The 16061-nt window shown below is 40.1% G+C and overlaps 1 protein-coding gene across 1 annotated transcript in view; it reads left to right on the plus strand.

Annotated features, from left to right (window-relative positions):
- The window catches only part of KCMF1 (potassium channel modulatory factor 1), a 50557-nt gene that overhangs the window by 23023 nt on the left and 11473 nt on the right, over positions 1-16061 (plus strand). The window contains exons 2-3 of the mRNA XM_086479353.1: positions 2083-2250; positions 10958-11097. Coding sequence (XP_086335479.1) covers positions 2083-2250; positions 10958-11097 — 308 coding nt within the window. The remainder of the gene's footprint in view (positions 1-2082; positions 2251-10957; positions 11098-16061) is intronic.

Below are 16061 nucleotides of genomic sequence, written 5' to 3' on the forward strand. Positions count from 1 at the left end.
GAAGTTAATACCACAAAGTGTATAGAATGATATGGAGAAGTATTGTCATGAAGAAAACATGTAAATGAAAATTTCTTAAAAACATGTCTGTCTTCAAGTAGGAACAATCAAGATGTTTGAGACAACATGTGAGAGGAGGAGTTTGGCTGTTGCAAAGAGGCTTACATCTGTATTAATCAACTGTTCTGAGCTTAAAGGAAAAAACCTGGGGAAAACATGACTTATGAGAGGACCATGGCTTACTACTTCACCTGGAAAGTTGTTAGCATCTGACACAGGCTCTAGTTAAACTTAATTCACTTATTTCAGTGTGATGTCTGACTTGCTGATCAGCTGTTTTCTGGAAAGTTTAGTAGGCAACAAAAAACTTGCAGTGCTGCCAATAACTGATAAGTGTTTTGTGTATAGCATGTATTGTTTGGGAGATATGGATGCTGCATAGGTAAAAGTTTGTAGATCTCTATATGGAAGAAAAGCAAACAAATCAACTGAATCAATGAAATTCACTCTGAAGAGTTAACAGGGAGGTTTTCTCAGAAGTTAGGTTGCTCTCAGTGTCCAAATCATCAAAAATTATTACAGATCCTTCAGTTTATGGATGAAGCTTCAGAGAAAAGCACATCAAGTGAGAAAGATTTGAAAAACAAAACAGAAAAGCTTTGAAGATGGTAACAGGGCCATTCTCAAAATGTAGTTATTTGAGGCTATTAACAAAGATTCTTGAAATATTTTTTCTAATGCACTATTCTATGTAGTGTGATGCTTTCAAAGTAGATACTGAGTGAGGCCGCTAAAAAAAATAGGTTCAGTATTCATATAAGCACAGTGCTTAGGCATTAGAAATGATCAGATAATGCCTTAAGCTACACCTGTAGGTAAAGAAACTAAAGGAAAAATTGATAAAATAGTTTTGTGCACTGTTCATCTAAACATGATGATGCAATTGTTTGAACAACTAGTAGAGATTTTAAAAGCAATTACTTATTGTTGCATTCCTGTATTATGTGTGGTAAAGCTGTTGTTCAAGTGCTACAGCGTGGAGTAGCGCAACAAAAAATGCAAAAAAAATTTCTGTAATTAACACCAGTCCACTGGCAGTTAAGCTTAAAAAAAAATGGGGAGGTGGCTAATGTGACTATTTCGTTCTGGCAGCTTTATTTCTCTGAAGTTGTCTATGCTTGTACCAAGCTATGAAGAACGTGTCTTAGCAGATGCTGAAAGAGGATGTTGATCAAAATCCTGCCTTAATTGTATACACTGGTATTTTACATGGAGGTCCTTAATTTGGTACTATAATTGAAGGAAGTTTGTGTTGGATCTGACAGGTTACAAGATGGTGACACTGCTCCTGCACTTAGCTATGTAACTGAGAGAGTACTGAAACCACACAGAGGAAAATGAAGACCTTTGGAAGCTATAAAGCCTTTCTCTGACACATGCAGTTTGGCTACCTTACAGCGGAAAGATTAAGCTTGAGAAAGAAATAGGGTGGAGAGAACTAAAGCAGACTAACTTCAAAAAACACTTTAACTTTTTTCTGTTACTTAAAATGGAAAAAGATCCTAATTTCTACCCATTATACGATGTCAGGGATTGTTACAGTGTTCAGAATTCAAGTATTAGGAAGTGTGAAAGGAAGGCCTGAAAAGCTAGTGGATTTTTATCAGTGGTTGGTTTCCTTATTGTTGTATATTTTCCTCGCAATCAGCCGTTATACTGTTTAGCTTTTAAGAGTGTTTGGCCCAAGATTCCCTGACTGAACAGTAAAAATACCGATCAATGCTACCAGGTAAAGGTGTCTGTAGGATGGTGTGTCCGAAGAGATTTTGTAACTTAATGTATTATTATTTCAGGTGCTTGAGTGTGCCGTTACTTTACTTCAGGAATTCAAGATTCTAATTTTGGGAGAGCAGTGTCTTTTAAAGACATATATACATTTAAAAATTGAGTCTTATGTCAGCTGCACATGTCAAAGATGGCTGGCTCCTTTTAGTTGTTCAGAGGCAATACCAACAAATCTGCCTCTTATAAGGAAAAAAAGTGCATTTATTGCTGTTTTAAAGCAATTTCATTTGTTCACAGGTGTCAGCTGTGATGCATGTTTAAAAGGAAATTTTCGAGGTCGACGATACAAGTGTTTAATTTGCTACGATTACGATCTGTGTGCAACTTGTTATGAAAGTGGTGCAACGACGACAAGGCATACAACTGACCATCCAATGCAGTGCATACTAACAAGAGTAGATTTTGGTAAGTGATAATTTCAGACTAGTGATTTGCTGCTATGTTGTGTCTACAAATGTAATATGGATTTTAATATTTCTACTTATTAATCACTTCCGCTATTAGCAGACGGAAAATAAAAGCAAGTTCTCGTGTTCTGAAAAAGGCACATTTTCTTTGATTCTATATTTCATTTTAATTGGTGCATATATTTTTAATATTTTTTATTTTGGTCCAATAATAGCAGGTTGAGACTAGTAAATATACTTAATAACAGTGAGTAAGTATTCCTAATTAACTTCCAATTCAGAAGATGTGGCAACCTTCTCCCCCCGGAATGCTTTAATTAAGTGCCACAGTGTGCAAGCAGAAAAATCCTGGTGAGATTTTGTAGGAAGGGTATTCACTGGTGGCTTATCTGGAACTGTAGGTACAGCAGCGGCAGTGATGGGCTGTACTGAGTGTAAAGATTAGTTGCAAGGACTAGCATGTAGTCTTCTTGGAACTCCTTTGAAGATCTACTCATTTAAGAATTATTTCTGACTCTAAAGACATGTCAGTATTTAAAATAAAAAACTATTATTCCTGTCTCCTGTCCTGCTTGTTGTTTCTGCTGCATCATGTTTGTAACAGGTTGTAACTCACAAGATACTTCTGTGACAAACGACTGCTCTTAAGATGTTGCTGATGCTGGACATGTATTTTGATTTTTATGTTAAGCCCATGGGACTAGCATTTTCATAAAATTTTTATAGTGATTCTGGCTGTATTGCTTTTTGGTTTTAATTCTTTAGATATGGTGATTTCTTAAAAGCTGAATTCTTACGAATTGTTAATTACTTCTTTACCTTTTTGATTAAAACATAAGTAAAATATACTACTTTTTTGCTTTAAAGATTGGAGAATAGCTGTATATAGAAACATGGAGTTGGTTCTAAATATGGCCTTTGAATGAAGATTTGTTTCATTTTGTTTTAATTCTCAGGCCTCTGCTTGCCCTGACACTGCCTTCAAAAATCCAGGCCCTGGGAATCTAGGTTTTGGAAGGAAATGGTTTTGTCCATTAGTAAAAATGCATGCCACCATTTTAGCTTGTATGTGTTTCTTCATGGGCTTTGTTTGTGGCCTCACTATTGAGGTAAAATTCTCTGGGTACAGTATGTTAATTCAGGATTCTGGTCACTGTTTGAGATGCACAGTTCAAACTTCTTAGCCCCTCAGTAAGACATGGACTAAAATGACAGCATTGCTGTAAACATTAAATGCTTATCATAGGGGTAAAAGGAGTGAAACATGCTTGCTATGAAGCCTTAAGCTAACATTAAATGTCAAAGTTTTCAGTGTTCTGCAATGAGGAAACTTCTTCTAAACACTACTTTTAAAAATGCTTATCATCAGAACCTAAGAACGTGTAGGAAATATATTTTGTTTCTTGCAATTTGGATATTTCTCTTTTGGAACTCTTTGATAAACATATCTTTTGGTTTAATGTGTTTTATTTGTGTATGTGGAGGCAGAGGTCTGCCTTTGACTTTTTTTTTTTTAACTATTGAGGGCTGAGTGAAGAATACAGATGATGAGGTGGAAGGAGTTTCACAGTGAAGTATTGAGATGGGTAATAGGATTTCAAGGGCTAACTCTGCATTGCTTGGTGTTTATGCTACTGTGACTTCTTTAAGAAGAATAAGAAAACAAGCTCCAGAAATTTCATATGGCTTGATATCTGAGCATTTGTCCCACAGAACTGGTGTTAGGAAAAAATACTGTGGCTCAGCTCTGCAGCAAGATTCCTGGTTTGAATAACACTGTAGAACAGGAAAGAATGCATCACCACCAGGATTGTGAACCACAGCAAAGGTTGATGGCACCTGCGTACTAGTGACCTTGTAAGCTTATACACTGGACAGTTAATTAGGGAATAGTTATAAATAACATGTTCCTTAGGGCTCAGGAAGGTCTTGATGCCATTCTTAAAATATTTGTATTTTACAGTTCCCTGTAGGATGTAAGACATAAAGGAGTGTGCCTTTACAGTATTGTACAGATGCTTAGCAAAACTATGGTAACTTTTCAAAGGGCCTTGTGTAGCCAAGGAGATCATGTGACTTTGAGGAGCATCCAAAAAGTTAGGAGCTAAGAAATGTTAAGTTTAATTAGAAAATCAATAGTGAATGGTACAACTAGTCTAGAATAACCTGTTTCAGACTTGTCAAGATAGCTGTGCTAGTGGATATTAATCACCAAGGAAGCAGATACTAGTGGATCAAAAGCAAATAATCTCAAGGGCAAGACTGGCAATGTAAAATTAGATGGCATAGAAGTAATGAAGACTTCAATCACTTTATAGTGATGTGTGAATTCAAATGAAAGGTGAATGCTTTCTGATGTGTGACAGTATGAGTAGGGAGTTTTCCTAAGTAAGGAGAAAGTTAGTAGAAACACAGAATGGAAGGCTGTAGTAAAGACAGGTGTGTGAATTGTAGTTTACCTGGCCATTGATAAATTTCAATACTGTTGTCTGTAATCAGGCTTGATTCAAAGGTATAAAAACTGTTTTTAATAGCAGTAAACTTATGATTTTTGCTGATGGTGGGGAGGGAATTGGACAACTGGTAAAAGATGAGTATTTTACCAAGGAGAAGGAAGCAGAGTCGGGGATCCTTCCATTGCAAAACTGATGCAAACACTTCAGAGGAAGTCAGTGTCATTCTTTTGATTTTAAAAGAGCATGTGGGGATCAAGGAGTCATTTGCTCAAGGCCCATCTGCAACTAATGAAAAGGAGTCTGTACCTCCAGTTCCCATGACAATTCTGGCCAGCACTATCAATAGCAGATAACTGTGAAGTTCACTTAGAAACTCTGTGCCTAAAGCTGTGACCAAGTTCAGGTTTGTGGTGGACAGCTAATCACATGGATGATCCTATATGTCTGGGATTGTTTCAGCATAGAAAAAGTTAGCATATTGTTTACCTCCATGAAAATTATGATCAGTTATTAGGGTTCATGGTACTGTAATAATGTTGCAGAGTATATTGCAAGAAGATGGACTTCTTCAGGCGCTCTGAAGGAGCTTTTATTGTCATCTTGATATTTTTTGATTTATTTTTTTCCCCCATGAGACTCAGACATATACAAGCCCACTTGAGAACACTGAAAACAAATACAAAGCCCTAGTGATTTCTGGCTACACATGTGTTCACTCTTGTACCATCTGGTTGGCATAATTGTCTTTTCATGAGTCAGTGTATGACCTAGTATTAATTTTGAAGCAAGATGGGATCCAGAACAATGGCAGTGCTATTGTTCTTTAGTCCTCACAAAAGACACTGGAAAAAAATGCTTCAACACACACACGAAGATGATATGCTGCTGTAACAGGGACAGAGCTTAAAATAAAATACAAAGTCTCATATGTAATGACAAGTGGCCTTTAAAGCGCAAATCCAATTAGTTTATTTCTGAGAGGTCAAAGAGTACAGTTGCAATAGGCCTGTGTAAAGAACAGGAATGTGCTTACCAGGCAGTCATTGTACTTTTGTGCTATTTGTAGGACAATTTGTCAGGACAATCCCCAGTTTTCTTTCTCCCAAAAAAGAATCCTAAGCTGTTAGAATGCTTTATGATTTTAAGCATATGGCTTGCACATTAGCGACACCATTTTAAAGGGGTTATACTGGCAAAGAAAGTAATACAAATTGTTAGTAGAATTCTCTTCCAAAATCATAATTGTGTTACTTTGATCAAAATACAGAACAAGTGTACCTTCACATCTCAGCTCAGGTGCTTATGTGACACAAGATCCTGCCACCTTTTGTGAAATTCTTAGGCAAAGGGAGCTGCTTAATAATGGTTACCTTGATAATGTGTAGTGTGACATCTGACTGGATTCACAAGAATTCAGCTTGAGTCTTTTGTGGTTTTTCAAGTGCTTGAAGATCTGTGTGGTCAGTGTGTATCTTGCTAAGTCAAAACATCATAGAATAGTCTAGTTTGCTTGGAAGGGAACTCTGGAAATGATCTGATCCAGCCTTCTGTTGGAAGCAGGAACATAAGTTGGGCTATCTTATCAAGCCAAGGCTTGAATATTTCCTTCAAGGGATATTTCACCAATTCTGGGCCACCTATTCCAGCGTTGAGTTCCTACAGTGAGTGTTGGGTTTTTTTGTTTCCCTTTATCCAGGCGGGATTTCCTCTGAAGCGGCTTGGGCCTGCAGCCTGTCACCATGCTTTCTTTTGAAGAGCATACCTCTATTTCCTCCACAATTACTTTTTCAGTATAAGAAGTTGGAGATGAGATCCACCTTGAGCCTTCTCTAGGGTAGATGAACCGCATTCCTTCAACCATTCTTACGTCAAGTTCTCCAACCCTCAAGCTGTCTTGGTAGACACAAACACGTGCGCATGCAAACAATACACACACACAAAACCCCTAGATCCTCTCTATTTTATTTCAGTGTCTGTCTTGAATTGGAGAGACCAAAACTGAAGATGTTGCCTAACAAGTGTCAAGTAACATAAGATAATCACATGCCTTGGTTTGATTCCCGTTCTCTTAGTGATTTAGCCCAGGTCATCCTTTGCCTTCAGTGATGCAGGGGCACACTGCTGACTCATGTTTGACTTGCTGTCCACTGGGATCCCCCAGTCCTTTTCAGCAGAGCTGCTCCCGAGCTACTTAACCCTGCCTTTGAGCAGCAGCTGCTGTTTTGGCACTGCTCAGTATTGGCAGATGGGCTGCAAAGCAAATCCTCTCTCATCGTCATTAGCACCTGTGCTTGTTCATGGCTTCAGCATGTGGCTCTTATTGTTGGAGAGCAGCAAGACCAGTGCTGCTCCACAAGGAATAACAAACCTGAAGCTGAGGATGACCGCAACACAGGCAGGGGCAGTGCAGTCACTGACAGGGTGTGCAGGACAGGGTTGGTAGAGCAGGTCCATTGACCGTCCCAGACAAAGCAAGTCTAAAAAATCAGCTCTGGCTTCCCTACAGGAAACCCATCTAAGTCAGGAGAAGGGCTGAATGCAGCTACAGCATAGTTCATGGCCAGATGGTCAGACGTTAGATGTAGCCCATGGGCAGAGGGTGTGTGTGATGGTCTGTTGTGAGGCTGGTCAAGGCAGCTAAGGCCTCTTGGCCAGCTCGGGACCCTGATGTCTGCTGGGGAAACAAAACACCCAGCTGCTGCTGGATGAATAACTGAATACCTGCCATGTAATCATTGTCAGCCCCAGCAGCATCTCTCACACTGAAGAAGGTTTTAGGTTGTTTTTTATTCAGAAAATTGCAGCAAAACAGAACTAACAGCAGTTTTAAGGGCAGTACTGTTTTGAATAGTATGGCTGCTTGATCAGTGGTACAGGAATATACGTACTTTGTAAAATGTGGTGTGTTGTCACCGTTTACGTTCTTCAAACGTTGAAAAAAATACAAACATAAACTACAACTTGTATAATACCAACATTTTTATGTATATATCAAATTGAAATTACATTACTCATACAAAGAAAAGTGAAACTAAAATTGACTGCTGTGTACCCACGTAAAGAAATACGTCTTAACAGAAAACAAGGACAAGCTATTGTAAAATGTAATCTTGAATTATTTCACAGAATGTTAGGGGTTGGAAGGGACCTCAGAAGATCATCTAGTCCAACCCCCCTGCCAGAGCAGGACCACCTAGAGTAGATCACACAGGAATGCGTCCAGGAGGATTTTGAATGTCTCCAGAGAAGGAGACTCCACAACCTCTCTGGGCAGCCTGTTCCAGTGCTCTGTCACCCTCACAGTGGAAAAGTTTTTCCTCATGTTAAGATAGAACCTCCTATGCTCCATCTTGCACCCATTGCCCCTTGTCCTGTCATTGGACATCACCAAGAAGAGCCCGGCTCCGTCCTCCCACCACTTGCCCTTTATGTATTTATAAACATTAACAAGGTCACCCCTCAGTCTCCTCCAAGCTAAAGAGACCCAGCTACCTCAGCCTTTCATCATAAGGGAGATGTTCCACCCCCTTAATCATCTTTGTGGCTCTGCGCTGGACTCTCTCAAGCAGTTCCCTGTCCTTCTTGAACTCAGGGGCCCAGAACTGGGCACAATATTCCAGATACAATCTCACCAGGGCAGAGTAGAGGGGGAGAACCTCTCTCGACCTGCTGACCACACCCCTTCTAATACACCCCGGGAGGTCATTTGCCTTCTTGGCCACAAGGGCACATTGCTGGCTCATGGCCATCCTGCTGTCCACCAGGACCCCCAGGTCCCTTTCCCCTACGCTCCTCTCAAACAGCTCAGTCCCCACTCTATACTGGTACCTGGGGTTCTTCTTTCCGAGATGCATGCCTCTACACTTGCCCTTGTTGTATTTCATTAAATTTCTCCCTGCCCAGCTCTCCAGCCTGTCCAGGTCTCTCTGAATGGCAGCACAGCCTTCTGGTGTGTCAGCCACTCCTCCCAGTTTTGTGTCATCAGCAAACTTGCTGACAGTGCGCTCTGTTCCCTCATCCATCTTTTGAAAGATTGATTTGTATCTTAAGGAATCCTACTGTACTTCTGTCTCATTACTAACCTCCTGACAAGTTTAAGAATGTATTGGATAGACATAAATGTTAATACAAGCAGTCTTTTATTGCAGTAGCTATAGATGGATAATAAAGCAAAACTGCTTTTTTTTTTTTGTTGAATTTTACATTAAATGCAGGAGTTAATTTTTTTTGGTTGGTTTTTTTTTTCTCTCCCCAAAAAAAGCTATGTCTGAACACTGTTGAGCTTGAAATCTATCTTCATGAACTATTGTTGAGTCCTCTTCAGACAGTATTCTGATGCTTTTACTGCTTTGTATCTTCCTCTAATTGATAAGCGGTGTGCGTAATGAATCTTCTCCTAGAGGGGTGTGATTTAGTCTGGTTTTGTTTTTTATTAAGCAACTTTGTCTTCCTAGCTGCTTTGAAAAGTTATGGGTTCCTGCTTTTGTGTAGGAACGTATTAGGAAAGAACAAAATAACATTGTCTGAAAGATTTGTTTGTGGCCAGAAGGTATAATTCTTTGGTCATGGCCCAGCTGCATCGTAACAGTAATACCAACTGTAAATGAAAACAGTAATACAGGTGTAGGTTGCCTCAATTCTGCAGCTGTGGAGGTGTGGCCTTTTCATTTTTTCCCTATACTACCTCTAATTAATAGGGTCTTCCTTAGCAAACGAGCCTTTGGTAGTTAATAACATGACTGTTCTTAACTTTTAGGATTTTTTGATGTAAAAATAGGTGGAGAAATATCCATTCGGTAACTTAAATGCTAAAATTAGACACAAAGGTTCATGATACCATTTAATTACCAAGTCGTTTTTTTGTTATAGCTTAAAAGAAAACTTAGCTGGTGACCTGTATTTCAGATTAGAAAAGAGACAGATTTTGATTGTCAGAAATGGAGAGATTAAAGTTGAGGAGGAGAAAAGAAGGGAGATATAAACTTCCAAAGGAAAAATATTTTGATTTGCTAGTGACTGATTTAACTTCTCACAGGTGCATTTTCAATTTTTTTTTTTTACAGATGAAGGCATGTTTATTTGCCATGTGCATGTATGTTTGCTGTGTATAATGGAAAGATGTGGAAGGAGGTATGAATGGGAGAACATGTAGGAGGATAGTCAGGATGCTGGAAAGAACTCAGATTTTTATTTTTTTAATTAATAAATGGCTTGTTTCATATTCTCTAAAAGCAAGGACCGGAAACACAGGATTTGACAGTACTTGTTAAACCGCTCCCCTCTGTGATAGAACAGTATGTGTCCTGGAATTCTTGACATCTGGACTGAGCTAACAACCTATCTAAGGAAAAGATACTTTTGCCTGCATGCTAATGTATTTACCACTCTCTTCAGATTGGTCATGGCCCTGTGGCCTTTGCTCAGCTGGCAACTTGGAGTGGGTACTTCTGCCTTACTTGAAAATACTTACCTTCATGAATTAGTGAGGTTTTTAGGTAGAGGTTTTTAGTAATTTTAAGGTTTTTTTTTCCTTTTAGATAGTAGATGAAGAAGTTACTTTTGTATGCGAATTCTTGCGTGGTTTGATAAATTTTCATGTTAAGTCTGTGGAACTCCTACGTTAGCAACTTTAAAGTGCCTGCTTTTCATCAGTAATGCAAAAGTGCTTAAATTCAACACACCTAAAAGTTGCAACCACTGTGTCACAGATAATCAGGTTCCTATTTCACTATCATTCTTTTGTGTTACATATTTGAGACATTTCTAAAACTACTTATTGTGAAACAGTGGTTCAGCTATGGCATAAATACTGACATACGCCATCACTGAGGGCTTATAAATTTTAATGTAGATTTTTGAGGTACTGTTGACAGTTCAGCTTTTGAAAACTCATCTTGAAAAATACCAGGTGACCTTGTACATGGGATAAGAAGGGTGGTGGAAAAGTGATGGTTTGGCAACATCATCATCATCATAGGAGTCTTTGCCCCACTGAATATTAGAAAACTGTGTTATGTTCGCTAATCAAAATGAAATGCAGTCTGTCTGTTTTTTGTTGTTGGTAATTGAACACTTCTTGAATATCAGCCTATGGCCTTTATACAAGATTAAAATAGCCATTTCCATTAAATACCAGATTAATTTGGCAGTGATTACATTGAAGTAAACTTATAAACACAGGTTTACATGAACAAAATAAATGATGCTGGTGCTTTGAAGTAACCTCTATTTAAACATTTTCTGTTCCAGATTTGTACTATGGTGGAGAAGCTTTCTCCGTAGAGCAGCCACAGTCTTTTACTTGTCCTTATTGTGGGAAAATGGGTTATATGGAAACATCTCTTCAAGAACATGTCACTTCTGAGCATGCAGAAACATCAACAGAAGTGGTAAGAAACTTCAGAACTAGTTTTCCGTTGTGGTGGAAATATATTAAGAAGAGTCTGTCTTCTGGAAAATTGGTGTCCTCGTGTTGTTTTCCTTGAAGCATGAGTTCATTTAGGTGCTTTGTAAGAAGACATACCTACATTTGATGGTGACATCAAAATTCTTCTGTGTTTCATGGGTATCAAAATATAATGAGCTTGCTTACTTTTGTGGTTGCTGTTCGTTTGTCCTGATGTAAAGGCTGCCATGTTTAGCAGTTTATTGTGCTGTAAAATTTAGAATGTTCTCATGGTTTTTCTGTGTAGCTGTGTCTCTTTTCACAACCAGTATGTAATTGTCGTGGAAGCTCATAGCTGTGCCTTTCTTTTGCAACTGTAAGAGAAAGAAAGATACGTAGACAGTTTGGTATGTTATTCAAATAGCTATTGTAATGAACCTGGTATATTTATGCAGTGGAAGTTGTCATTCTTTTGAAACTGTTGCTGTTAAAGCAGGTTTTTTTTTTTTCCCCCATCCCTCACCATTTAGGACATTTGACATGGTTAAAACTGCACTTCTTAAACAAGTGTCAACAGAAATGCTTCAATCTGAGGTGTTAGCTCGTGCTCTCCTGATTGTCTTTGAGAGTAGGAGAAACTAGGTAGGCAGAATGACATCCAGAGTGCTCTTGTGTGGTTAACTGTTGTACCATAGATTCCTAGTATGTGAATGCTTGAAGGGGATTACTAATCACTAATACATTGTGAAGAAATTACTTACAAATAGGTTCTCTATTCTAATCTAGTTTTCTTAACTTCCAAGGAATCTGTGGAAGGAAAGGAACCTTTCCTCTCCAAGCCTATTATAGGTCTTGTGCAAAGTAGTGGTAGGGGAGGTGGTTTGTCCACCTCTTCAAGACTCAAAGGTGATCTGATCTTTCTTAAAACGTATGAAATGAAGGTTTACTTTGCAATCAGTTGCACTGTAGGATTATAATTTAACTTAGTCACACACTGCAATTTTTAGCCTTTCCGTGAGTTTTTCTTTACCTTTGCAAATTTCAAACATGTCATCAGCCATTGAAAGTTCCATGTTTGGGTTAATTTGGATAAATTGGTGGCTTAGTATTGTAATTCCGAGTTTCAGCACTTGATGTCAGTGATACATTCCAGACACAGAATGTTGATTCGAGTTTTTAAAATTCGACACATTCTTGTTTGCAGCTGTGACTTTCAGAACTCAGTACAGAAAGCCTAAATGTGTGATTCTAGACACCTGCTACTCCACTGATTCCTGAGGAAAGAGTTGTGTGTGTTTAAAAAAAAAAAAAAAAAAAATTTTTTTTTGTGAGTCAGCCTGCAACATTGTTATATCTTTCTCCCAAACAGTGATAAAAGACGGTATTTTAATCCTTGAATGTGATTGTGCTAAGGTTTGAATCTTGCTTTTGTGACACATGTTTACTGTTCATGCACGTAAAACTACTAGGGAACTGCAGTCTTACTGTAGATAGTGAAAGGCTACAATACTACTAAAGGGGGAAATAATATGGATTCTAAACGTTTGTGGTCTTAGACTTTCAAGCAATTATTTCTGTTTTGATACTGAGCTTGTAATCCTTGTAGTACCTCTGTCTCTCCAAAGATGTATTTTATTTTAGATATTTATTTTTAGATCTTTAAGGGAAGTTTACAGGGATGGAATCGCTTTTATTGTGCAGCCGCCACCTCTGCCACCTTTTTTCCAAAGAATAAATCAAAGAATTTTTTGTCCATTAAATTTTACCATTTTTATGTTCAGAGTGGTGCAGGTAAGTTTACTTTGTGATGATTTTTCTCAGCTATTTGACACTGATGTGTACAGCAATGTTAGGTACTTGTGGGCAGGAATCACAGACTGACTGAGGTTGAAGGGACCTCTGGAGGTTGTCTCATCCAACCCCCTGCTCAAGCATGGCCACCTACAGCTGGTTGCCCAGGACCATATCCAGACAGCTTTTTACTGTCTCTGAGGACAGAGACTCCAGCCTCTCTGGGCAACCTGTGCCAGTGATCAGTCACCCTCACAGTGAAAAAATGTTTCCTAATGTTCATGAGGAACCTTCTCTGTTTGAATTTGTCCGCTGCCTCTGGTCCTGTTACTGGGCACCACTGAAAAGAGCCTGGCTTCATCCTCCCTTCACCCTCCCTTCAGGTATTTATGTACATTCATGAGATCCGGGCCCTGAGCCTGCTCTTCTCCAGGCTGAACAGTCCCAGCTTTCTCAGCCTTTCCTCAGGAGAGATGCTCCAGTCCTATAATTATCTTTGTAGCCCTTTGCTGGACTCTCTCCGATACCTGCATGTCTATCTTGTATATGGAGCCCAGAACTGGGCAGAGTACTCCAGGTGTGGCCTCACCCATGCTGGACGGAGGCAAAGGATTACCCACCTTGACCTGCTGGCAACACTCTTCCTAATGCAGCCCAGGACATGGTTAGCTTTCTTTGCTGTAGGGACACATTGCTGGCTCATGGTCCACCAGGACCCTGAGGTCCTTTTCCACAAAGCTGCTTTCTGGCTGAGTGGCCTGCAGTGTGTGCTGGTGCCTGGGATTGTTCCTTCCCAGGTGCAGGACTTTGCAATTTGCCCTGTTGAACTTAATGAGGTTCCTGTTTGCTCATTTCTCCAGCCTGTTGCAGTCCCTCTGAATAGCAACATGGCTCTCTGGGATATCAGCCACTCCTTCCAGTTTTGGGATATCAGCAGAATACCCAGTGATCTCCACCCTCATTAGGCCAATTTTCACTCCACCTCACTGTCTGCTCATCCAGCCAGCTTGTCTATGAGGATCCTATGGGAGTCCTATGAATCTATGAGGATCCTATGACCAATCACTTCATCACAGAACTTTATCAAGTTGGCCAAGCATGACTTCCACTCCATGAAGCCATACTGCCTACTCTTGATTATTTTCTTGCCTTTAATGTGCCTGGAAATGGTATCCAGGATTATCTATTCCATCACCTTCCCAGGGACTGAGGTGAGCTGACCAGCCTGTAGGTCCTTCTTCTTAAGCTTCTTTAAGATAGGAGTGACGTTTGCTTTACTCCAGTCCTCAGGCACTTCTCACAGTCACCGTGATTGATCAAAGATTATTGAGAGCAACCTCACAATGTCATCAGACAGCTCCCTCAGCATTTGTGGGTGCATCCAGTCACAGCCCATGAACTTAAGTATGTCCAGTTCACTTAAGTATTCTCTAACCTAATCCTCTTCCACCAGGGGAATGTCTTCCTTGCTCCAGACTTTCTCCCTGGTCTCCCGAGGCCTGGAGTTCCTGAAGGCCAGTCTTGCTAGTAAAGACCAAGGCAAAGGAGGCATTCCGTACTTCAGCTTCTTTGTGTCCTGTGTAACCAGGTCCTCCATCTCTTGAGCAATGGGCCTGTATTTTCCTTAGTTGTCTTTTTGTTGCCTATGTTACCTCTAGAAGCCCTTCTCGTTGCCTTTGATACTGCTCACTGGATTCAGTTCCATTTGGCCTTTTGCTTTCTTTTGTCCTGGGATGCTCAGATAATGTTTCTGTATTCCTCCAAGGTTACCCTAGGATGGTAACCTCAGTATGCTTCCTTTTTGTGCTTGAATTTGACCAGGAGCGTCTTGTTCATCCATGTAGACCTCCTGGCCTTGGCTGACTTCATATTCATTGGGATGAAGCACTCTTGAGCTTGGAGGGGATGATCCTTGAGTATTAACAAGCTTTCTTGTGGCCCATCTACCTCTCAGGGCCTTATCCCGCAGGATTACTCCAAGCAGATATTTGAAGAGGCCAAACTCTGCTCTTCTGAAGTCTAGGGCTGTGAGTTTGTTTTTCATCTTCCTCCGTGCCCTCAGGATCCTGAACTCCCACCATCTCAAGGTCACTGCAGCCAAGGCTGCCTTTGACCTTCACATCTCGAATAAGCCTATCCTTGTTGATGAGTATGAAGTCCAGCAGAGCACGTCTCCTCATTGGTTCCTCTGTCACTTGGAGGAGGAAGTTATCAGTGCACTCCAGAAGCCTCTCAGATTGCTATCATGCTGTGTTGTCCCTACAGGAGGTGTTGGGGTGGTTGAAGTCACCCATGAGGACCAGGGCCTGCAAATGTGAGGCAGCTTCCGTGCGTCTGTGGAGGGTGTGATCTGTTTTTTCTTCATGGTCAAGTAGTAGACACCTACTATAATGTCACCTTTGCCTGTCCTCTCTTTAATCCCAACCCATAAACTCTCCATCAGCTCTTCTTCCATCCCCAGGCAGAGCTTCATGCAGTCCAGCTGCTCTGTCACATAATGGGCAAGCCCCTCTTTCTCCTCTAAAGAGCCCCCTTCCTTTCCTTTCTAAAGAACCCATATCCCTCCATTGCAACACTCCAGTCATGGGAGCCATCCCACCATGTCTCTGTGATCTCAAGAAGACCACAGGGCTGCGACTGCATGCAGATCTTGAGCTCGTGATGGTTATTCCTCATGCTGTGTGCATTAGTATACAGGCTCTTTGGAGAGGCACCCCAGCATGTTGAGGTCCTGGAGAGGAACTGCAGGAGGAGAGTTAGATGGTAATTCCTAAAAAGTGATTGTTTTAATTCTGGATACTTTAATTGAAAATTATGCTGGTGTCTATGGGAATAGTAAGTTTTGTGATTAAGTCGTTAAGATTACACACTATAAGGAATCAATCACGTGATTTTGGTGAGCAACTTTCTCACATTTGGCAAGGCAGTAACTGGTGATCTTGTACATGAACTGGAAGGACTAGGTTGTTGATATGTTGCTGGTAAAATTGAGAGCTTTCCTTGCAGTAATGAAATAGACAGTCTGAGACAGTTGAATGGTTCCTGTTTCATTCTTGAAGATTACAGTGTCTCTTGTTGAGGTTACAGAAATACTGTCAGGTATTCTGTATGATTGCCTTAAGACTTTGCAGTCATCTTTCAGACCATTCAGGGTAACATGATGATTTTTAATACAAG

The sequence above is a fragment of the Leptosomus discolor genome, chromosome Z (assembly GCF_034619465.1).
Source record: "Leptosomus discolor isolate bLepDis1 chromosome Z, bLepDis1.hap2, whole genome shotgun sequence".
NCBI lineage: Eukaryota > Metazoa > Chordata > Aves > Leptosomiformes > Leptosomidae > Leptosomus > Leptosomus discolor.